A 25,329-nucleotide genomic window follows, 5' to 3' on the forward strand; every position below is an offset into this window, starting at 1 on the left:
CACCTCCCATATCCAGTGTAGTACACAAAAAACAAAGGGCCCTATAGCAAAGGATACATTTCCTTTTAGGTGTTTCTTGACACTCCACACTATTAACCACACTGCATAGAACATGTCAGTGTCCAAATCTTATTTTAATGCCTCCAGAACATTTTCTACCTTGTTTTCTAACATTGCAGCACATGTGGAGGCCATATGCCTGAAGGCTTCCAACGTAAATTTTGAGGTTTTCTGGACAATTTATTACGAAAATACGGACACCTTGGAAAACCATTATGAAGATGGTAAGTAATGTCTGATAGAATTCTGATATGATAATTTTAGAAACATTTACAGTAGGCTGTAAAATTATGAGAAGAACACAATAACCTTGAGCTTTAAAGAGAAACTGACAGGCTGTTCACCTGCGCTAAATCCAATATACTGGGTTTTAGTGTGGGTAAAAAGCCCTAAAAGAGGGGTCACTTACATGAATAAGTGTAGTACTTGAAAAGTTATGGTCCTTCATTCTTCAATTCCTATTGCATTGTTGTGTGCAATGCAGGCTTGCCAAGCTTCCCTGCCTCCTCTATATTCCCTGCCCAGCCCACCCTCTAAATGAGTATGCAAATGTATTCATTCTCACAACACTAGAACGTGAGAGCCTACCGTTTCGGGTAAGCGATTGCTACGCTCAAAGAGCAGATCGCTCACCCCTTTGCATTTTCATCACAAGGGCTGGCCAAGCATGGAATATAGAGGATGCAGGCGAGCTTGGCAAGCCAGCTTCCTGCCTCCATTGCGCACAGCAGCACAATAGGAAGAAAATAATAAAGGGCCTTAACTCTTCAAGTATTAAACCTATTAATGTAAATAAAAAAAAAAAACATAGATCAGCAGTGTATACATTTTGAAAAAAATCTTGGTGTTCAGGTACTAAAACTGGAGGCCAATCTACTTGTCCTGATGAACAAAATGATTTGTTTTATTATTCTATCTATAGACCCATGCAAGTGCTTGTTATTTTGCAGGACCAATTATGCTTTGCAGTGTTGTAATGACATCCTTAAAGGGGTATTCCAGGCAAAACCTTTTTTTATATATATCAACTGGCTCCGGAAAGTTAAACAGATTTGTAAATTACTTCTATTAAAAAATCTTAATCCTTCCAATAGTTATTAGCTTCTGAAGTATTCTGTCTAACTGCTCAATGATGATGTTACGTCCCGGGAGCTGTGCATGATGGGAGATTATCCCCATAGGAACTGCACAACTCCCGGGACGTGAGTCATCAGAGAGCAGTTAGACAGAAAACAACAACTCAACTTCAGAAGCTAATAACTATTGGAAGAATTAAGATTTTTTAATAGAGGTAATTTACAAATCTGTTTAACTTTCCGGAGCCAGTTGATATATAAAAAAAGTTTTGGCCTGGAATACCCCTTTAATTTTTCAACACATTATGCTGCAAAAACGGAAAAAAAAAAAAAAAAACTATTTGTGAAGTAAAATTGAAAAAAAAAATACAATATTGTGGTCAAACTGACACAATGGCCCTGCACCAAAATATACCCATAAATCGATAAACCCAGACATTTGAAAAAAGGGCAAAGACGGCCAAGAATGGGGCATATTCTCCCAACCGAACCTTTTTACTAAAGAATAGAACACAAAATTCTGTGAATAAATGGCTGTAAATTCCCACCAAGAAAAAGCTGGTTGAAACGTTGCCGTCGTGTGAATACCCATAGTAAATAAACTTAGAACCATGCAAGTCTGAAACAACATTCCACACTAATAAAAAAAGTAAATCGGGGCCATTATCTACATTCCTCAGATCGGTACGATTACAATACCCAATGTGTAGTAAACTTTTTTTATTTTTTTTTTTCTAGAAAGAAAATATTATTTAAATTGCCAATTTCTGACCCCTATAACTTTTTTACCTTTCTGCCTATGTGTCCTCATTCACTTTTTTTTTTTTTTTTTACAAATATTGATCAAATACTATCTCTGCCCACCCCATATGGATTAGATACTGTGTCCAATGGATTAGATAATGTTCACCCCTGTATCATATAGGGGAGTTGCACAGTTACCAATCCATATTATGGATTGGGTACTGCGCCAGTGCTTCCCTATAAGGATTAGATGACTTTGCCCTCATACGCTGCAGCCTGCATTAGGATATACAAATAATACATTTTTTTGTCTTCATGGCATAATAATGTTATTGTAATTGACTGTTAACTTTACACTTTACACAATGTAAAACACTCAGGTTGACTTAATCATGCTCTTGTGGTTTGGGCCTAGTCCATGCTAAGCGCTGCTCCCCCTGGTCCCCGTACTGTCAGATGTAAGGGATGCTGGCACTGCTCAGACCTCAGATATACGTAACACCACTCCTTAAAGGATGAAGATGTACAGCAAATAAACCCTGCACCTTTGACTAATCACTCTGCACTAGTAATTTTGGTCCAGGCACACAGGGATAGCTACAGCTATAAATCTGGGGTGGTGGACAGATCTGTTTAAAGTCTGCCCTTGGCTGCCAGTCTGGCTCTGCAGCTTGCTTGAAGCAGGGCTAAACATGAAAAAAATTCACCCGTCCAACGCCTGATTGATTTCAATACATTTTGGCCCAGAAACTAGGAATAATGGGTCAGTACCAGAGATAGCTTAGATTTATTTTTCATACATTGTTTTGGCACCCTTGGTTGTTTAGTATAAAAAGGCTGATATCGTAAGAAAGAAATTGTTATTATTTTCATTAGCATGGCCAAATAGATTCAACAAAAAAACAAAACAAAAATAAACATAGTGTATGACATGGACAAGAATATTGGCACCCTTCCCTAACACTTAGTTGCACATCTTTCACACTAAGATGTTCTGATAATCCTCTGGTTATATTGTTCATGTAATGTTGGTACGCATTGCCAAAGAGCTTAAAGGGGTTCTTCGGTGCTTAGACATCTTATCCCCTATCCAAAGGATAGGGGATAAGATGCCTGATTGCGGGAGTCCTCCGGGTCTGATTACCGGTGACCACAGGGCCGACGGCGTGTGACGTCACGCCTCAGCCCCCGTGTGACGTTACACTCCGCCCTTCAATACAAGCCTATGGGAGGGGGCGTGACAGTTATCACGCCCCCTCCCATAGGCTTGCATTGAGGGGCGGAGCGTGATATCACACGGGGCGGAGGCGTGATGTCACACGCCGTCGGCCCTGTGGTCGCCGGTAATCAGACCCGGAGCGAACACGCTCCGGGACTGATTATAAACGGGGTGCCGTGTGCAAGATCACGGGGGTCCCCAGCGGCGGGACTCCCGCGATCAGGCATCTTATCCCTATCCTTTGGATAGGGGATAAGATGTCTAAGCACCGGAGTACCCCTTTAAGTTTAGCTTCATCTGTACATAAGGCATTTTTTCAGAAAGACTCTAGTTTGTCCATGAAACTTTTGGTACTCTTTAGTTACTATTTTTTTATGCCTTCCTTTAATGGAAAACTGTTAGGTCCCTGAAGCCTCACACACCGGCCCCAGGACTACATATATCAGGAGAACAGTGTTCTAAGGTGCCTTTCATACCTGTATTGTAGCCATCCTAGCCCTTGCCACCATAAGGTGTAGAATGTGTGCTTTGTCCTAGTCAATGTCACAACAGTCTCTATTTACATAACTAAATATCGCCGAGCATGCATTAAAAGGGTTTGAGTAGTTGGAGGCATTGCCAAAGACAATGTACAGACTGGTCTTGTCTTCCCCACTATTAAAGCATACTAAGGTGGTATATCCCAATATAGGGGTCAGGTAACCTCTGTGTGAAATTTTCAACAGCATCTCCACATACCTATCTGACAGTGGGCATTTGTACTCTTCTGCCAGGGCTTTTAAGAGGAGTGTGTCATTTAATCAGGTTTAGGTTTGTGATATAATAATCCAAAGTTTTGGAATTCATAGACCTGTGAGACTTGATTTATGATAGGGTAGGTTGGCAATCATTTTATGGAAGCAATACAATTTCTGATACTTCATGATAGTTTTAAGTTAGCATAACTTTGGACTTAAAGGTAATGAAAAAAAAAGTAAACCTACAAAACTTGCCCAACTGTATATATAAAAAATCCACAAGAATTCATGTAAAATCAAATAATATACTTTATTGGAAATTCATAATACACAAATAAAATAATTGATTATCCCACCCTCCCTATTTAAAAACATATACAAAATGGACAGATTAAAATAAGTTAATGGGGGAACATCCTGGATGACATCCAATACATGCAAGTAAATACTGAATAGTGGCAATCATATAAATATGTATATATAAGATGGAAACTGTTATATCGGTATATATATATATATATATATATATATATATATATATATATAGATGCAAATCATAAAACATTTAATGATTTGCATCTGCATCACTGGACTAATACGGCTACTCAAATTTACTATATATAGATATATATATATTACAAACCGTCCGGATCATAAAAATATATAAATACAGTGACCCGTGCTATATATGTAACACATATAGTGAATATAATTCAAAATTATATAATAATCACATAAATACATATATATTGCAGACCAGCCCTAGAATTGTAAACCACAAGCTATAAAGTGACTTGTGCATAGGGTGCCTGATGTATGATCCCACTCTAAAGTGCACAGACAGAAAGTAAATAACCATATATATGGCATGCTATATGCAAAATAAAAAAAAGACCAGCCTGTGGTCAGTAATATAGTGAGTGCGATCTGGTGGGATCATACATTAGGCACCATATGCACAAGTCACTTTAAAGTTTATGTTTTACAATTATAGGGCTGGTCTGCAATATATATTTATTTATGTTATTATATCATTTTGAATTATATACACTATGGCCCACATTTACTATTGCAAACCCGACATGTTTTGTAGGGATGCGTGCCAGACTCTGGCGCATTACGCCAGAAATTCTGTCACCATCAGAATTTGCGCCAGAATAGAAATAACCCGACTACCTCTCTATATTACTAAGAAAACCCAAAAAGGGGCGTGGCCCTTGTGTCAATGGGGCGTGGTCACCGAAAAGGGGCGTGTTCACGACATTTTCAGAAAAACCCAACATATTTACTAAGGTTTCCACACAAAATGTGGTGGATTTCAGCTGAGGAAAACCCGACAGATCAGAGCATGTGTAAAAAAGAAAAATGTAGGGAAACCTTATTTAATATTGCGGGAAAAAAAATTGTAGGGAATTAAAACCCACAAAGAAACCTACACAACACTCTTAATAAATAAGGGCCTATATGTGTTACATATATAGCACGGGTCACTGTATTTATATATTTTTATGATCCGGCTGGTTTGTAATATACACTGCTCAAAAAAATAAAGGGAACACTAAGATAACACATCCTAGATCTGAATGAATGAACTAATCGCATGAAATACTTTGGTTTTTACATAATTGAATGTGCTGACAACAAAATCACACAAAAATTATCAATGGAAATCTAAATTATCAACCCATGGAGGTCTGGATATGGAGTCACACTCAATTTCAAAGTGGAAAACCACACTACAGGCTGATCCAACTTTGATGTAATGTCCTTAAAACAAGTCAAAATGAGGCTCAGTAGTGTGTGTGGCCTCCACTTGCCCGTATGGCCTCCATACAACGCCTGGGCATGCTCCTGGTGAGGTGGCAGATGGTCTCCTGAGGGATGTCCTCCCAGACCTGGACCCACCAACTCCTAGACAGGCTGTGGTGGACGGAGCGAGACATGATATCCCAGATGTGCTCAATCAGATTCAGGTCTGGGGAACGGGCGGGCCAGTCCATAGCATCAATGCCTTCCTCTTGCAGTAACTGCTGACACACTCCAGCCACATGAGGTTGAGCATTGTCTTGTTTTAGGAGGAACCCAGGGCCAACCCCGCACCAGCATATGGTGTCATAAGGGGTCTGTGGATCTCATCTCTGTACCTAATGGCAGTCAGGCTACCTCTGGTATGTACATGGAGGGCTGTGCAGCCCCCCAAAGAAAAGCCATCCAACACCATTACTGACCTACCGCCAAATCGGTCTTGCAGGAGGATGTTGCAGGCAGCAGAACATTCTCCACGGCGTCTCCAGACTCTGTCACATCTTTCACATGTGCTCAGTGTTAACCTGCTTTCATCTGTGAAGAGCACAGGGCGCCAGTGGTGAATTGATCAATCTTGGTGTTCTCTGGCAAATCCCAAACGTCCTGCATGGTGTTGGGCTGTAAGCACAACCCCCACCTGTGGATGTCGGGCCCTCATACCACCCTCATGGAGTCTGTTTCTTACCGTTTTAGTGGACACATGCACATTTGTTGCCTGCTGGAGGTCATTTTGCAGGGCTCTGGCAGTGCTCCTCCTGCTTCTCCTTGCACAAAGGTGGAGGTAGCGGTCCTGCAGCTGGGTTGTTGCCTTCCTACAGCCTCCTTCACATCTCCGGGTAGCACCTCCATGCTCTGGACACTACGCTGACAGACACAGCAACCCTTCTTTCCACAGCTCGCATTAATGTACCATCCTGGATGAGCTGCACTACCTGAGCCACTTGTGTGGGTTGTAGACTCTGTCTCATGCTACCACTAGAGTGAAAGCACCGCCAGCATTCAAAAGTGACCAAAACATCAGCTAGGAAGCATAGGAACTGATAAGTGGTCTGTGGTCACCACCTGCAGAATCACTCCTTTATTGGGGGTGTCTTGCTAATTGCCTATAATTTCCACCTGTTGTCTGTTCCATCTGCACAACAGCAAATGTCAATCAATGTTGCTTCCTGAGTGGACAGTGTGATTTGACAGAAGTGTGATTGACTTGGAGTTACATTGTGTTGTTTAAGTGTTCCCTTTATTTTTTTGAGAAGTGTATATATACCCATGATTGCCACTATTTAGTATTTATTTGCATATATTGGATGTCATCCAGGATGTTCCTTCATTAACGTATTTTAATCTGTCCATTGTGTATATGTTTTTAAATATGGAGGGTGGGATGATCAATTATTTTATTTGTGTAATATGAATTTCCAATAAAGTATATTATTTGATTGTACGTGAATTCTTGTGGATCTTTTATATACAGTTGAGCAAGTTTTGTAGGCCTTGCCAATTTGTGTTTTGATGCGGCTGCAGCATCTACATAATTTATGTCCTATATTTTGTGTAGGTTTTGTAATGAAAAAAAAAAGGCTAGGGAAAGCCCTTGTAGAGTTTTAGTCATGACAGAGAAAACATCTTTTTGTTGAAGTGGTGAACTGGTTGTGGCCATTGGTTAACAATATTGTGTGTCTGACCATGTTGTAATACACAGTGATGCTAGGAAGGAGTTGGTCATCATTTCCAGAGGGATTACTGCATAAGACAGATGCAACAATTGTATCAAGTAGACATAGGGAACCAATGACTTGTCCCCAAGTCATTGGAGAAGCAGGAAAATAACCACAACCAGTCTGTAATAATGAGGGATAAGGCAGCCAGATTATATAATTGAATATTCTGAAAGTAAAGGCCCCCATTTAATGTGAGTTGTTGTAACATATAGTAAGACCTGCAAAATAGATATCAAAGGGAATGAAAAGCTCAACAACAAAAATAGAACGAGGTTAACTAGGTACACCTGTACACGCAGGTGTGGAGAAAAAGGATATATAATAACAGAATCCTAGTCCTCAAGTACTTCAACCAAAAACGGATATACGATGGATATCAGGTAAAAAAAAATAAAAATTTATGACACATATATAACATATAAAATAGATCACCTATAGGCATGCAAATATCAAATACAATAAAAATATATATCATAAGTAGTAAAAATACAATGACCCAAACATGAATGAATCCTAGTAATATAGAAAATGGATGCTACGATGCAAGGGAATGCTAAAGAGTAATGGGTTAATTCATATAGCCAATCCTTAGTACCGGTAAAGTCTGTAGCAATTTATCACAGAGGAGAAATGGTCTCATGCATGCCAATGTTAAATCGCTAACCACCATGCCAGTTTGTATTAAAGGCACATAATAGCGCTCACAGCCAGGCAGTCCCGATAGTCAGTTGCGCTGTAGTCGCAGTAGCTTCCTGCGCTGAATGTAACTAGCCCCAATTGAGCCGCAGTGAGGACCGCGGCTGGTCTCTCCGATATAGCGCTCGGCACAGAGCATGTACAGCCACAGAGGGATTAGAGTTGTGTCTCATGACACGGGTACGCTGCACAGTCCACAGCTGAATCAATCCAAGCACTGGTGGAAGCGGTAAGGTCCGGTCAGAGTGAATTGCAAGATACTGTGTGAATTTTCTCCGATAGATCCTCATTCCTGGTTAGCAATAGGGATGGCAGATGGATATGGATAAGTAGCAGTCCAGAATGTGGATATAAGACTATATGACAGTCTTTAGCAGCTCTATATATTCAAATGCTGCATATAGGCAAACTTAAAAGCATAAAAATAAAACATAAAATAAGGCCAAATGCGTTTCAGGGTGTAGACGCATGCGTTCTAACCCCTTCTTCAGTGGCTGACAATGTTCACTCAACATGGTTTACAGCCCTATATAAACCACTCACCATGTTGAGTGAACATTGTCAGCCACTGAAGAAGGGGTTAGAATGCATGTGTCCACACCCCAAAACGCGTTTGGCCTTATTTCAGGTTTAATTATTATGCTTTTAAGTTTGCCTATATGCAGAATTTGAATATATAGAGATGCTAAAGAATGTTATATATTAGACTGTACAAAGACTGTCTAATCCCTCTGTTGCTGTACACGCTCTGTGCCGAGCGAGATATCGGAGAGAACAGCCACGGTCCGCACTGAGGCTCGATTGGGGCCGGTTACATTCAGTGCAGGAAGCCACTTCGACTACAGCGCAACTGACGATCGGGAATGGCCGGCTGTGATAGCTATTATGTGCCTTTAACACAAACTGGCATGGTGGTGAACGATTCAACATTGGCATGCATAAGACCATTTCTCCTCTGTGATAAATTGCTACAGACTTTACCGGTACTAAGAATTGGCTATATGAATTAACCCATTACTCTTTAGCATTCCCTTACATCGTAGCATCCATTTTCTATATTACTAGGATTCATTCATGTTTGGGTCATTGTATTTTTACTACACATGATATATATTTTTATTGTAGTATTTGAATGCCTATAGGTGATCTTTTTTATATGTTATATATGTGTTATTAAAAAATTATTTTGACCTCATATCCATTGTACATCCGTTTTTGGTTGATGTACTTGAGGAGTAGGATTCTGTTATTATATAAGAGCTGTAAAGAGCATTGATAACTTTGTCTTTCCTTGGCCTCAAGCAAAAAGGGAGGAATTGTGAAAGATTAATGATAGGCGAGCCAAGCCCGGTAAACCTGGCCTCGCTCAGAACTTTGAGGAAAAAACGGCTCATTGAACATAGAACTTTGCCTGTCTTTGCTTGTGCAAGCCTAACAATGGTGCTAATATAAGAGAAGGGATAAAGAACACATGACGTTTTTGCACCTGAATGCATGATAGGATGAGGAAGTAACAATGAGATGATGTCAGGACAGCTCAGTATAATTTGCAGCTAGCAGCAAGATGAAATTTCACATTATATTTACAGCTCCCAGGCCAATCAGCATAGGGGTGGGTTTAAGAGACTAATTAAATGCTATGCACTGCTTTGCGGCCGCCATTTTAGAGAGAAAACTGATCAGTGAGCAGTGCACAGAAGAACTCACTGTGGAAGTATTGATCCTCGAAAGGTGTTATAAATACAATACAAAGCAATTTGAGCAAAGCATTGTGCGGTGGGCTGACCTCAGTGACCAGAATTATTGTGTCCAGTTGCTGCATTACAAATCTCAGCAGTGTGTCTGTAGAACAAGCCTATACTCACACTAGGTATAGAAAGTACAAGCAAGTGGAACCAGCTCCACCCCAGGCTTCTGCGCACGGACAGGACCAGGACTAGGTCCAAACATATGCAAGAAAGGAAGAATGTCCAGCGCGCACACGTATAAAACCGAGCTGCTTTATTGCATAGTTGCCATAGGAAACATCAGACACTCAGGTAACGTGACGCGTTTCGGCCCGCAGGGCCTTAGTCATAGTCGTGTATGACTAAGGCCCTGCGGGCCGAAACGCGTCACGTTACCTGAGTGTCCGATGTTTCCTATGGCAACTATGCAATAAAGCAGCTCGGTTTTATACGTGTGTATGCTGGACATTCTTCCTTTCTTGCATATACTCACACTACAATACAAATCAAGTAGAGAAAAGCATTTTGCAGTGGACTGACCTGTATTTTACGTCAAGTTACCTGTATTTTCTGGATTTTATGAGAAAACAGTATTTGGAAAAAAAAAATTAACTGGTGCCAAAAAGTTAAACAGATGTGTAAATTAAATATCAAGGTAGAGATGCAGGGAGAGCACACATGGGGAACAATATCACCTAATGGCGTCTGCAGCAAGGTCCGCAGTGACCTCCGATAACAGTCTCCTGCGGGGTGCACGTACAAGATATGAAGTAACAACAAGAACAACAATAGGAGACGTAGGTGCACTCACCGCAACGTAAAGACTGTCGCATCTCGGTGTCCGGTGACGGGTAGCCGGGTCACGGCATTTAGCGCTGGTATCTTGTGGCGCTCAGAGGCTACGCTGGCAGTTTCGCACGTAGGTGCGTGCTTCTTCCGGCCTCTTATTCACGTCATCGCTCCCGGACATATGTAGTGGGGAAGAACGTAATGTTGTCATAGCAATCGTAAACACCGCTACGGAACACCAAATGAACCAAAAAGTGTCAATCAAGCCCTAGTGCAGAAGATAGAGAAAAGTGTAAGTAGCCCATCCTGTGATGATCTGGAAAAAAGGCAGAAATAATCAAGCCACAATCAAACCAAGAAAACAGGGGAAAGAAAAATTCTAATATAATATAAGAAAACAAAAGAACAAAATGATATACCACCTATATAAAACTATGTAAAAATGTTGTTTTCTTATATTATATTAGTATTTTTATTTCCCCTGTTTGCTTGGTTTTATTGTGGCTTGATTATTTCTGCCTGTTTTCCAGATCATCACAGGTGATGGGCTACTTACACTTTTCTCTATCTTCTGCACTGGGGCTTGATTGACACTTTTTGGTTCATTTGGTGTTCCGTAGCGGTGTTTGCGATTGCTATCACAACATTACGTTCTTCCCCACTACATATGTCCGGGCGAGATGATGTGAATTAGAGGCCGGAAGAAGCACGCACCAACGTGCGAAACTGCAGGCGTAGCCTCTGAGCGCCACAAGATACCAGCGCCGAATGCCGTGACCCGGCTACCCGACACCGAGATGCGACAGTCTTTACGTTGCGGTGAGTGCACCTACGTCTCCTATTGTTGTTAGATGTGTAAATTACTTCTATTTAAAAATCTTAATCCTTCCAGTACTTATCAGCATGATTTAGTTTCTGTCAGATCACAGTGCTCCCTGCTGACACCTCTGTCCATGTCAGGAACTGTCCAGAGCAGGAGCAAATCCCCATAGCAAACCTGTCTTGCTCTGGACAGTTCCTGACATGGACAGAGGTGTCAGCAGAGTGCATTGTTCAGGCAGAAAAGAAATTAAAAAAGAAAATAACTTCCTCTGTAGGATACAGCAGCTGATAAGTACTGGAAGGGTTAAGATTTTTAAATGGAAGTAATTTACAAATCTGTTAAACTTTCTGGCACCAGTTGATCTTAAAAAAATAGTTTTGCCCTGGAGTACCTCTTTAAGAATAAAAGCTGACTGGCAGTTTCTCTGCCACTTGGTGAGTGACAAATCACCCCAAAAACATAGAAATAACCTCCAAATATTTTCCAATAAAAAATCTTGTCGATCCTCAAGTGTAACATTACAAAGAGTGTTCAGCACAGAAGACGGCATTGTCAGCCCTAAGCATACAAGACTGTTTTGCTAGCAATGTGGAAAAACCCACGTTTGATAATGAATCAGGAAGGGATCTGTGACTAATTTAAAACTCCTGTGCCTGATGCCAATGGTAGTACCACCACTCCTGCTGTTAGCTGGCTACTACTTTTATCACTAGTCCACCCACCACTGTCTGTTGTCCACTGGCTACAACTACCCCCAGTCCACCACTTACTAATACCAGCAAGTCCTGCACATGCACAGCCTAATTTTTTGGGCTGTTCGTACACAAACTATTTCCTCTTCACTACTGTGGGACACCAATCTTGTTTCAACTCCCAAAAGGAAGAATTTATGGAATGCTTGGAAAAAGTCATAGCGTCTTCATTTGCCAGACTCAAAACCTGTTGCTACTCCCCCCCAAAAAAGGGAAAATTCTTGTAACACTTGGAAAAAGCCGTTGCATCTTCAGTAGAGATGAGCGAGCCGAGCCCCGCAAAGCCAGATTTGACCTGAATTTCAGGGTGGCTACGGCATTAAGAACTTTCGAACATTGCCAGGGTCGGCTCACATGAACCTGGCAATTTTGCTGCCCACAAGAAAGGAGGAAGTATTGAGACAGTAAGATGACATCAGTGAATCCCAGCATACCTTGCAGCTATTACATGGCCTCAGGTTATACAATGATTTGCTGGTTAATGTGCCAATCAGCTCCTAGGCAAATAGGAAAAAGCACAGGGGTGGGTTTAAGACACAGATAAAGCCCTATTTACTGTGTGCAGCCACCAGTTTGGAAAGAGATAGAGAGAGAGGGAGCAAGCACTGCTTAAAAGGGGTTCTCCACCATAAGGTGATTTTAGTACGTACCTTGCAGACAGCAATGGACATGCTTAGGAAGGATCTGCACTTGTCTTGGTGCTAAATGGCTATGTTGTGAGATTACCATAATACTGTGGCTAGCTTTTTTTGAACTGGTACTTCATTTTGGTTTAAATTAGCTACATCCATTCAAAAGACCTGTAGTTTTCAATCAGGGTGCCTACAGCTGTTGCATTAGTTGCAGATTGATCTCTCTCCCACCCAGCGGTCACTAAACCCATTGAAGCAGACAGGCTCCTTGTCATTAGCTGACTAGTGAGTCAGGTCTCTGCCGCATTGCAACCTGGGAAAAATCTGAGACAACAGTCATTTTGTATGCTGTTAAAAATAAATATTGGGGTGAAAATCACAGAAGAATCGTGAGAAAACCGTCACACATAGGTACAGACACTATGAACTACACTAACTTTACAGCTCCTAGCATAGTCAAATAAAAAAAAATTCTTGTAATACCCCTTTAACCCCTTAACGACAATGGACGTAAATGTATGTCATGGTGACGTGGTACTTAACGCACCATGACGTACATTTATGATCGCGAGAACCGGAGCGGTGCTCGCGTCATGCCCGGCAGGTCCCAGCTGCTATCAGCAGCCAGGGACCTGCCGGTAATGGCGGTCATCAGCGATTGCGCGGATGTCCGCCATTAACCCCTCCGATGCCTTGATCAATACAGATCACGGCATCTGCGGCAGTGTGGTACTTTCAATGGATGATCGGATCCGCGGCGATACGATCATCCAGCATGGCGGCCGGAGGTCCCCTTACCTGGCTACGGCCGTCTCCCGGGGTCTTCTGCTCTGAGATCGAGCAGACCAGGACAGAAGATCACCGATAATACTGAGCAGTGCTGTGTCCTATGCATAGCACTGCACAGTATTAGCAATCAAAGGATTGCTATGAATAGTCCCCTATGGGGACATATAAAGTGTAAAAAAAATAAGTTCAAAAATGTAAAATAAAAAAGTAAAAAAATTTGAAAAATCCCCTCCCCAATAAAAAAGTAAAACATCCGTTTTTCCCATTTCACACCCAAAAAAGCATTAAAAAAAAATGAATACACATATTTGGTATCGCCGTGTGTGTAAAAGTCTGAACTATTAAAATATATTGGCCCTCATTTACAAAGACTGGAGTGTCGGTTAGGTCTTTTTTTCCTTGTGATTTACTAATCTGTCGCATGTGTCAGGTTTTTTTGTGTCGCACGATATTAAATTCTGTCGCACGGGAATAAAAAGTGTTGCACTGGAAAAATAAAAATTACGGTAAACCAAATAAATAAAGTAAAGTTACTCTGGACAAGGATGTAACTTTACATTCATGATTGCTAATGGGTTAACAACCCAAATTTTTTTTTTAAATATATAATATATATATATATATATATATTTATAAATATAAATTAAAAAAATCTATTAGATAGTTTAATCATAAATGCATTGAGGGGTTAAAAATGCTTTTAAAGTATAAAACAAGTAATTTAATCATGAACCACAATGGTCAGCTGTCCCTTCCTCAAACACACTCCATTTTTCCATTTTCACTCGACCCCTGGGCTGTTGGTTTTGAAATCACACTTTTTTCAGAGTGATTTCACAATTACTCCGAGTGATTTTTCCATTTTGTCGGGTTAACGCCCATTTTTGAGTAAACCTAAAACTAAAATCTCTCCGAGTGTTTTTGAAAATGTAGGTTGTGCGCCTTAATTTGGGGCGCAGATTTGGTCGCACGCGTGATGCAACCAAATTTTGGGCGCAATAACCGAGAAAAACCGTCGGTTCTCCTTTAGGTAATGAGGTTCTCCTTTAGTTAATTATCCCGTAAGGTGAACGGCGTAAACGTAAAAAAAATTTAAAAAGTCCAAAATTGCTGCTTTTTTGTCACATTTTATTCCAAAAATTTTTTATAAAAAAATTATAAAAAGTAAAACCTAAGCAAAAGTGATACTGATAAAAACAACAGATCATGGTGCAAAAAATGAGCCCTTCATATCGCTCCATATACGGAAAAATGAGAAAGTTATAGGTGGTCAAAATAGGGCAATTTCAAACATACTAATTTTGTTAAAATGGTTTAAGATTCTTTTTAAGCGGTACAATCATAGAAAAGCATATAACATGGGTATCATTTTAATCATTTTGACCCACAGAATAAAGAAAACATGTAATTTTTTCAGGAAAGTGTACAGCGTGAAAACAAAACCTTCCAAAATTTGCTAAATTGCGGTTTTCTTTTCAATTTTCCCACATAAATAATATTTGTTTGGTTGCGCCGTACATTTTATGGTAAAATAAGTGATGTAATTATGAAGTACAATTGGTGACGCAAAAAACAAGTCCTCATATGGGTCTGTGGATGGAAATATAAGAGAGTTATGATTTTTAGAAGGCGAGGAGGAAAAACGAAAATGCAAAAATAAAATTGGTCTGGTCCTTAACCCCTTAAGGACCCAGCCATTTTACACCTTAGGACCCGGCCATTTTTTGAACATCTGACCACTGTCACTTTAAACATTAATAACTCTGGGATGCTTTTACTTATCAATCTGATTCCGAGATTGTTTTTTCGTGACATATTCTACTTTAACATAGTGGTAAAATTTTGTGGTAACTTGCATCCTTTCTTGGTGAAAAATCCCAAAATTTGATGAAAAATTTGAAAATTTAGCATTTTTCTAACTTTGAAGCTCTCTGCTTGTAAGGAAAATGGATATTCCAAATATTTATTTTATTTTATTCACATATACAATATGTCTACTTTATGTTTGCATCATAAAATTGACGTGTTTTTACTTTTGGAAGACACCAGAGGGCTTCAAAGTTCAGCAGCAATTTTCCAATTTTTCACAAAATTTTCAAACTCACTATTTTTCAGGGACCAGTTCAGGTTTGAAGTGGATTTGAAGGGTCTTCATATTAGAAATACCCCACAAATGACCCCATTATAAAAACCGCACCCCCCAAAGTATTCAAAATGACATTCAGTCAGCGTTTTAACCCTTTAGGTGTTTCAAAGGAATAGCAGCAAAGTGAAGGATAAAATTCACAATCTTCATTTTTTACACTTGCATTTTCTTGTAGAACCAATTTTAGAATTTTTACAAGGGGTAAAAGGAGAAAATGTATACTTATATTTGTAGCCCAATTTCTCTCGAGTAAGCAGATACCTCATATGTCTATGTAAAGTGTTCGGCGGGCACAGTAGAGGGCTCAGAAGCGAAGGAGCGACAAGGGGATTGTTACGCCGAGCGCTCCGGGTCCCCGCTCCTCCCCGGAGCGCTCGCTACACTCCTCTCACTGCAGCGCTCCGGTCGGTTCCACGGACCCGGGGCGCTGCGATACCGCCTCTGGCCGGGATGCGATTCGCGATGCGGGTAGCGCCCGCTCGCGATGCGCACCCCGGCTCCCGTACCTGACTCGCTCTCCGTCAGTTCTGTCCCGGCGCGCGCGGCCCCGCTCCCTAGGGCGCGCGCGCGCCGGGTCTTTGCGATTTAAAGGGCCACTGCGCCGCTGATTGGCGCAGTGGTTCCAATTAGTGTTTACACCTGTGCACTTCCCTATATCACCTCACTTCCCCTTCACTCCCTCGCCGGATCTTGTTGCCTTAGTGCCAGTGAAAGCGTTTCCTTGTGTGTTCCTAGCCTGTGTTCCAGACCTCCTGCCGTTGCCCCTGACTACGATCCTTGCTGCCTGCCCCGACCTTCTGCTACGTCCGACCTTGCTTCTGTCTACTCCCTTGTACCGCGCCTATCTTCAGCAGCCAGAGAGGTTGAGCCGTTGCTAGGGGATACGACCTGGTCACTACCGCCGCAGCAAGACCATCCCGCTTTGCGGCGGGCTCTGGTGAAAACCAGTAGTGACTTAGAACCGATCCTCTAGCACGGTCCACGCCAATCCCTCTCTGGCACAGAGGATCCACTACCTGCCAGCCGGCATCGTGACAGTAGATCCGGCCATGGATCCCGCTGAAGTTCCTCTGCCAGTTGTCGCTGACCTCACCACGGTGGTCGCCCAGCAGTCACAACAGATTGCGCAACAAGGCCAACAGCTGTCTCAACTGACTGTTATGCTACAACAGTTACTACCACAGCTCCAGCAACCATCTCCTCCGCCAGCTCCTGTACCTCCTCCGCAGCGAGTGGCCGCTTCTGGACTACGACTATCCTTGCCGGATAAATTTGATGGGGACTCTAAGTTTTGCCGTGGCTTCCTTTCCCAATGTTCATTACACTTGGAGATGATGTCGGACCAGTTCCCCACTGAAAGGTCTAAGGTGGCTTTCGTAGTCAGCCTGCTGTCTGGAAAAGCCCTGGCTTGGGCCACACCGCTCTGGGACCGCAATGACCCCGTCACTGCCTCTGTACACTCCTTCTTCTCGGAAATTCGAAGTGTCTTTGAGGAACCTGCCCGAGCCTCTTCTGCTGAGACTGCCCTGTTGAACCTGGTCCAGGGTAATTCTTCCGTTGGCGAGTATGCCGTACAATTCCGTACTCTTGCTTCTGAATTATCCTGGAACAATGAGGCCCTCTGCGCGACCTTTAAAAAAGGCCTATCCAGCAACATTAAAGATGTTCTGGCCGCACGAGAAATGCCTGCTAATCTTCATGAACTTATTCACCTAGCCACTCGCATTGACATGCGTTTTTCCGAAAGGCGTCAGGAGCTCCGCCAAGATATGGACTCTGTTCGCACGAGGCGTTTCTTCTCCTCGGCTCCTCTCTCCTCTGGTTCCCTGCAATCTGTTCCTGTGCCTCCCGCCGTGGAGGCTATGCAGGTCGACCGGTCTCGCCTGACATCTCAAGAGAGGACACGACGCCGCATGGAGAACCTCTGCCTGTACTGTGCTAGTACCGAACACTTCCTGAGGGATTGTCCTATCCGCCCTCCCCGCCTGGAAAGACGTACCCTGACTCCGCACAAAGGTGAGACAATCCTTGATGTCCACTCTGCTTCTCCACGTCTTACTGTGCCTGTGCGGATGTCTGCCTCTGCCTTCTCCTTCTCTTCGGTGGCCTTCTTGGACTCTGGATCTGCAGGAAATTTTATTTTGGCCTCTCTCGTCAACAGGTTCAACATCCCAGTGACCAGTCTCACCAGACCCCTTTACATCAATTGTATAAACAATGAAAGATTGGACTGTTCCATACGTTTCCGCACGGAGCCCCTTCTAATGAGCATCGGATCTCATCACGAGAGGATTGAACTTTTGGTCCTCCCCAATTGCACCTCGGAAATTCTCCTTGGACTTCCCTGGCTTCAACTTCATTCCCCAACCCTGGATTGGTCCACTGGGGAGATCAAGAGTTGGGGGCCCTCTTGTTCCAAGGACTGTCTAAAACCGGTTCCCAGTAACCCTTGCCGTAACTCTGTGCTTCCTCCAGTAACCGGTCTCCCTAAGGCCTATATGGACTTCGCGGATGTTTTCTGCAAAAAACAAGCGGAGACTCTACCTCCTCACAGGCCTTATGATTGTCCTATCGACCTCCTCCCGGGTACTACTCCACCCCGGGGCAGAATTTATCCTCTCTCTGCCCCAGAGACTCTTGCCATGTCTGAATACGTCCAGGAGAATCTAAAAAAGGGCTTTATCCGTAAATCCTCCTCTCCTGCCGGAGCCGGATTTTTCTTTGTGTCCAAAAAAGATGGCTCTCTACGTCCTTGCATTGACTACCGCGGACTTAATAAAATCACGGTTAAGAACCGCTACCCCTTACCCCTCATCTCTGAACTCTTTGATCGCCTCCAAGGTGCCCACATCTTTACTAAATTGGACTTAAGAGGCGCCTATAACCTCATCCGCATCAGAGAGGGGGATGAGTGGAAAACAGCATTTAACACCAGAGATGGACACTTTGAGTATCTGGTCATGCCCTTTGGCCTGTGCAACGCCCCTGCTGTCTTCCAAGACTTTGTTAATGAAATTTTTCGTGATCTGTTATACTCCTGTGTTGTTGTATATCTTGATGATATCCTAATTTTTTCGGCCAATCTAGAAGAACACCGCCAGCATGTCCGTATGGTTCTTCAGAGACTTCGTGACAATCAACTCTATGCTAAAATTGAGAAATGTCTGTTTGAATGCCAATCTCTTCCTTTTCTAGGATACTTGGTCTCTGGCCAGGGACTACAAATGGATCCAGATAAACTCTCTGCCGTCTTAGATTGGCCACGCCCCTCCGGACTCCGTGCCATCCAACGTTTTTTGGGGTTCGCCAATTATTACAGGCAATTTATTCCACATTTTTCTACCATTGTGGCTCCTATTGTGGCTTTAACCAAAAAAAATGCCGATCCCAAGTCTTGGCCTCCTCAAGCGGAAGACGCCTTTAAACGACTCAAGTCTGCCTTCTCTTCGGCTCCCGTGCTCTCCAGACCTGACCCATCTAAACCCTTCCTATTGGAGGTTGATGCCTCCTCAGTGGGAGCTGGAGCTGTCCTTCTACAAAAAAACTCTTCCGGGCATGCTGTTACTTGTGGGTTTTTTTCTAGGACCTTCTCTCCGGCGGAGAGGAACTACTCCATCGGGGATCGAGAGCTTCTAGCCATTAAATTAGCACTTGAGGAATGGAGGCATCTGCTGGAGGGATCAAGATTTCCAGTTATTATTTACACCGATCACAAGAACCTCTCATACCTCGAGTCTGCCCAACGGCTGAATCCTCGTCAGGCCAGGTGGTCTCTGTTCTTTGCCCGATTTAATTTTGAAATTCACTTTCGGCCTGCTGATAAGAACATTAGGGCCGATGCTCTCTCTCGTTCCTCAGATGCTTCTGAAATTGAACTCTCTCCTCAACACATCATTCCTCCTGACTGCCTGATTTCCACTTCTCCAGCCTCCATCAGGCAAACTCCTCCAGGAAAGACCTTTGTTTCTCCACGCCAACGCCTCGGAATCCTCAAATGGGGTCACTCCTCCCATCTCGCAGGTCATGCGGGCATCAAGAAATCTGTGCAACTCATCTCTCGCTTCTATTGGTGGCCGACTCTAGAGACTGATGTGGTGGACTTTGTGCGAGCCTGCACTATCTGTGCCCGGGATAAGACTCCTCGCCAGAAGCCCGCTGGTTTTCTTCTTCCTCTGCCTGTTCCCGAACAACCTTGGTCTCTGATTGGTATGGATTTTATTACTGACTTACCCCCATCCCATGGCAACACTGTTATTTGGGTGGTCGTTGATCGATTCTCCAAAATGGCACATTTCATCCCTCTTCCTGGTCTTCCTTCAGCGCCTCAGTTGGCTAAACAATTTTTTGTACACATTTTTCGTCTTCACGGGTTGCCTACGCAGATCGTCTCGGATAGAGGCGTCCAATTTGTGTCTAAATTCTGGAGGGCTCTCTGTAAACAACTCAAGATTAAATTAAATTTTTCTTCTGCATACCATCCTCAATCCAATGGACAAGTAGAAAGAATTAACCAGATCTTGGGTGACTATTTACGACATTTTGTTTCCTCCCGCCAGGATGACTGGGCAGATCTTCTACCTTGGGCCGAATTCTCGTATAATTTCAGAATCTCTGAATCTTCCTCCAAATCCCCGTTTTTCGTGGTGTACGGCCGTCACCCTCTTCCCCCCCTCCCTACCCCCTTGCCCTCTGGTCTGCCCGCTGTGGATGAAATTTCTCGTGATCTTTCCATCATATGGAGAGAGACCCAAAATTCTCTCTTACAGGCTTCTTCACGCATGAAGAGATTCGCGGATAAGAAAAGAAGAGCTCCTCCCATTTTTTCCCCTGGAGACAAGGTATGGCTCTCCGCCAAATATGTCCGCTTCCGTGTCCCTAGCTATAAGTTGGGACCACGCTATCTTGGTCCTTTCAAGATTTTGCGCCAGATTAATCCTGTCTCTTACAAACTTCTTCTTCCTCCTTCTCTTCGTATTCCTAATGCCTTTCATGTTTCTCTTCTTAAACCACTTATCATTAACCGTTTCTCTCCCAAATCTGTTCCCCCCACTCCTGTCTCCGGCTCCTCGGACATCTTCTCCGTCAAAGAAATTTTAGCATCTAAAAAGGTCAGAGGGAAAACCTTCTTTTTAGTGGATTGGGAGGGTTGTGGTCCAGAAGAGAGGTCCTGGGAACCTGAGGACAATATCCTGGACAAAAGTCTGGTCCTCAGGTTCTCAGGCTCCAAGAAGAGGGGGAGACCCAAGGGGGGGGGTACTGTTACGCCGAGCGCTCCGGGTCCCCGCTCCTCCCCGGAGCGCTCGCTACACTCCTCTCACTGCAGCGCTCCGGTCGGTTCCACGGACCCGGGGCGCTGCGATACCGCCTCTGGCCGGGATGCGATTCGCGATGCGGGTAGCGCCCGCTCGCGATGCGCACCCCGGCTCCCGTACCTGACTCGCTCTCCGTCAGTTCTGTCCCGGCGCGCGCGGCCCCGCTCCCTAGGGCGCGCGCGCGCCGGGTCTTTGCGATTTAAAGGGCCACTGCGCCGCTGATTGGCGCAGTGGTTCCAATTAGTGTTTACACCTGTGCACTTCCCTATATCACCTCACTTCCCCTTCACTCCCTCGCCGGATCTTGTTGCCTTAGTGCCAGTGAAAGCGTTTCCTTGTGTGTTCCTAGCCTGTGTTCCAGACCTCCTGCCGTTGCCCCTGACTACGATCCTTGCTGCCTGCCCCGACCTTCTGCTACGTCCGACCTTGCTTCTGTCTACTCCCTTGTACCGCGCCTATCTTCAGCAGCCAGAGAGGTTGAGCCGTTGCTAGGGGATACGACCTGGTCACTACCGCCGCAGCAAGACCATCCCGCTTTGCGGCGGGCTCTGGTGAAAACCAGTAGTGACTTAGAACCGATCCTCTAGCACGGTCCACGCCAATCCCTCTCTGGCACAGAGGATCCACTACCTGCCAGCCGGCATCGTGACAGGGATTTTGGAGAGTACGTTTTTCAGAAATGGTTTTTGGGGGGCATGTTGCATTTAGGAAGCCCCTATGGTGCCAGAACAGCAAAAAAAAAAACACATGGCATACCATTTTGGAAACTAGACCCCATGAGGAACGTAACAAGGAATTAAGTGAGCCTTAATACCCCACAGGTGTTTCACGACTTTTGCATATGTAAAAAAAAAATAAAAAAATTTCACTAAAATGTGTGTTTCCCCCCAAATTTCACATTTTTGCAAGGGTTAATAGCAGAAAATACCCCCCAAAATTTGTAACCCCATCTCTTCTGAGTATGGAGGTACCCCATAAGTTGGCATGAAGTGCACTACGGGCGAACTACAATGCTCAGAAGAGAAGGAGTCATATTTGGCTTTTTGAGAGCAAATTTTGCTCGGGGGCATGTCGCATTTAGGAAGCCCCTATGGTGCCAGGACAGCAAAATAACCCCCACATGGCATACCATTTTGGAAACTAGACCCCTTGAGGAACGTAACAAGGGGTACAGTGAGCATTTACCCCCCACTGGTGTCTGTCAGATCTTTGGAACAGTGGGCTGTACAAAATATTTTATTTGCACAGCCCATTGTTCCAAAGATCCGTCAGACACCTGTGGGGTGTAAATTCTCACTGCACCCCTCATTACATTCCGTGAGGGGTGTAGTTTCCGAAATGGGTCACATGTGTTTTTTTTTCTTTTTTGCATTTGTCAAAACCGCTGTAACAATCAGCCACCCCTGTGCAAATCACCTCAAATGTACATGGCGCACTCTCCCTTCTGGGCCTTGTTGTGCGCCCCCAGAGCACTTTACGCCCACATATGGGGTATCTCTGTAGTCGGGAGAAATTGCATTACAAATTTTGGGGGGCTTTTTTCCCCTTTACCTCTTGTCAAAATGAAAAGTATGGGGCAACACCAGCATGTTAGTGTAAAAATTTTTTTTTTTTTTACACCAACATGCTGGTGTAGACCCCAACTTCCCCTTTTCATAAGGGGTGAAAGGAGAAAAAGCCCCCAAAATTTGTTAGGCAATTTCTGCCGAGTACGGAGATACCCCATATGTGACCCTAAACTGTTGCCTTGAAATACGACAGGGCTCCGAAGTGAGAGCGCCATGTGCATTTGAGGCCTGAATTAGGGATTTGCATTGGGGTGGACATAGGGGTATTCTACGCCAGTGATTCCCAAACAGGGTGCCTCCAGCTGTTGCAAAACTCCCAGCATGCCTGGACAGTAAACGGCTGTCCGGCAATACTGGGAGTTGTTGTTTTGCAACAGCTGGAGGCTCCATTTTGGAAACAGTGGCGTACCAGACATTTTCATTTTTATTGGGGAGGGGAGGGGGGCTGTGTAGGGGTATGTGTTTATGTAGTGTTTTTTACTTTTTATTTTATTTTGTGTTAGCGTAGTGTAGTGTTTTTAGGGTACAGTCACACGGGCGGGGGATTACAGCGAGTTTCCCGCTACGAGTTTGAGCTGCCGCGCAAAATTTGCTGCATCGCAAACTTGCAGCCTGATACTCACTGTAAGCCCCCTGCCCATGTGAATGTACCCTGTACATTCACAAGGGGGGGACCTCCAGCTGGTGCAAAACTACAACTCCCAGCATGCACAGTCTATCAGTGCATGCTGGCAGTTATAGTTTTGCAACAGCTGGAGGCACACGGGTTGGGAAACACTGAGTTAGGAAACAGACAATGTTTCCCAACCAGTGTGCCTCCAGTTGTTGCAAAACCACAACTCCCAGCATGCCCAGGCAGCCGAAGGGCATATTGGGAGTAGTGGTTACGTAAGAGCTGGAGGAGAACAGTTTGGGGACCACTGTGTAGTGGGGTCCAAGCTGCAGCCCTCCAGATGTTGCAAAACTACAACTCCCAGTATGCCAAAACTGTCCAGGCATGCTGGGAGTTGTAGTTCTGCAACATCTGAAGGGCCAGATGTTACAGAACTACAACTCCCAGCATGCCTGGACAGTAAGGGCATGCTGAGGATGTGTAGTTTTGCAACATCTGGAAGGGCACAGTGGTCTCCAAACTGTGGACCTCCAGATGTTGCAAAACTGCAACTCCCAGCATGCCCAGACGCCAAGGGCTGTCTGGGCATGCTGGGAGTTGTAGTTTACAGGGTCCCATTACAGCAATGCATGTCGCTTTACGGCGACGTGCATTGCTGTAAAGGGCCCGACCGCGGCTGAAGATCTACTCACCTGTCGCCGCCGCCGCCGTCTTCATCGCCGGGATCCGGGTCTTCAGGGACGAGGTAAGTACCGGGGCTGGTCCCCAGCACTCCCCCGTCCCCCGCCGCGTCCTCCGGTCTTCCTCCCGTCCTCTCCGGACTTCAAGGGGCCGGGCAGGACGGGAGGAAGTAACCGCCCCCCCTCCTGCGATTGGTCGGTTAACTAACCGACAGATCGCAGGGTATAGGAGGAGGTGGCAGGCTTGCCACCTCGCTCCTATACGTTAGCATGGTCCTGGCTGTCTGTGACAGCCGGGATCATGCGAAATTACCGGGCGGTCGGGTCCCAGAGACCCGATCAGCCCGGTATCGCCGCAGATCGCAAGGGCGATTTCCCTTGCGATTTGCGCCGATCGCCGACATGGGGGGCCTACATGGCCCCCCTCGGCGTTTGCCCTGGATGCCTGCTGAAGCATTTCAGCAGGCATCCGCTTCCGATCTCTGCCCGGGGCGCGGCAGAGACCGGAGAAACACCAGGACGTACTAGTACGTCCTGGGTCCTTAAAGCCCAGGGTGCCAGGACGTTCTAGTACGTCCTGGGTCCTTAAGGGGTTAAAGGGGTTAAGCCAATTAATTTTTTACAAATTCAAACCTATACAAAATTCCACAGTAAGAAAAGCATTGTTTAGTGGGCCCACTTTAGACAGGGGCCTCCAGTCAATACTCCTACATGCAGAAGTCTGTTGATGCACTACAGCAGTGATTTAGCCCATTAAAACTATCACATACAAATATATATATAGCAAATTTAGCATTGCAGTGGGCTAATCTGTATTTCAGAAATACGTATTAGAAGTGTTGTGAAAGTAGCATAGCTGTCTAAAGCCTAGTTATGTGTATTCTGGGTTTGATCACACCAAGTTAATTTAATTGGGTTGAAAGGGGTTATCCAACACAAGGTGATTTTAGGATTTTCCTGCCAGACAGTAATGGACATGCTTAGGAAGGATTCGTGCTTGTCTTGGGGCTTAATGGTTGTGTTGTGAGTCCATCATAACCCTACTTTCTTTTTGTGAAATTTCCTGATGGAGTTCCCTCCCTTTTTAATTGTCAAAAATGTTTCAAAATGGTTTCAAGCTTCCAGCTTAGGCTCACCTCCTGCCTCACTTCATTAACAAGTCCTTATTTGGTCTGCAGAACTCAACTGACTTGAAACTTGACATTTTTTCAAAATTAACCCCTTAAGGACCAGGGGTTTTTCCACTTTCGTTTTTCCTCCTTACTTTAAAAAAATCATAACTCTTTAAATTTTGCACCTAAAAATCCATATGAGGGCTTATTTTTTGCGCCACCAATTCTACTTTGTAATGACATCAGTCATTTTACACAAAAATCTACGGCGAAATGGGAAAAAAAATCATTATGAGACAAAATTGAGAAAAAAAAACACCGTACCTTTTT

General features: G+C 44.1%; 1 protein-coding gene across 1 annotated transcript in view; it reads left to right on the top strand.

Annotated features, from left to right (window-relative positions):
- Positions 1-190: 190 nt before the first annotated feature.
- The window catches only part of LOC130274556 (vitellogenin-A2-like), a 37,431-nt gene continuing 12,292 nt past the window's right edge, over positions 191-25,329 (top strand). Inside the window, exon 1 of the mRNA XM_056522995.1 lies at positions 191-284. Within this exon, the coding sequence (XP_056378970.1) occupies positions 276-284 (9 nt within the window). The 5' untranslated portion in view covers positions 191-275. The remainder of the gene's footprint in view (positions 285-25,329) is intronic.

The sequence above is a fragment of the Hyla sarda genome, chromosome 5 (assembly GCF_029499605.1).
Source record: "Hyla sarda isolate aHylSar1 chromosome 5, aHylSar1.hap1, whole genome shotgun sequence".
NCBI lineage: Eukaryota > Metazoa > Chordata > Amphibia > Anura > Hylidae > Hyla > Hyla sarda.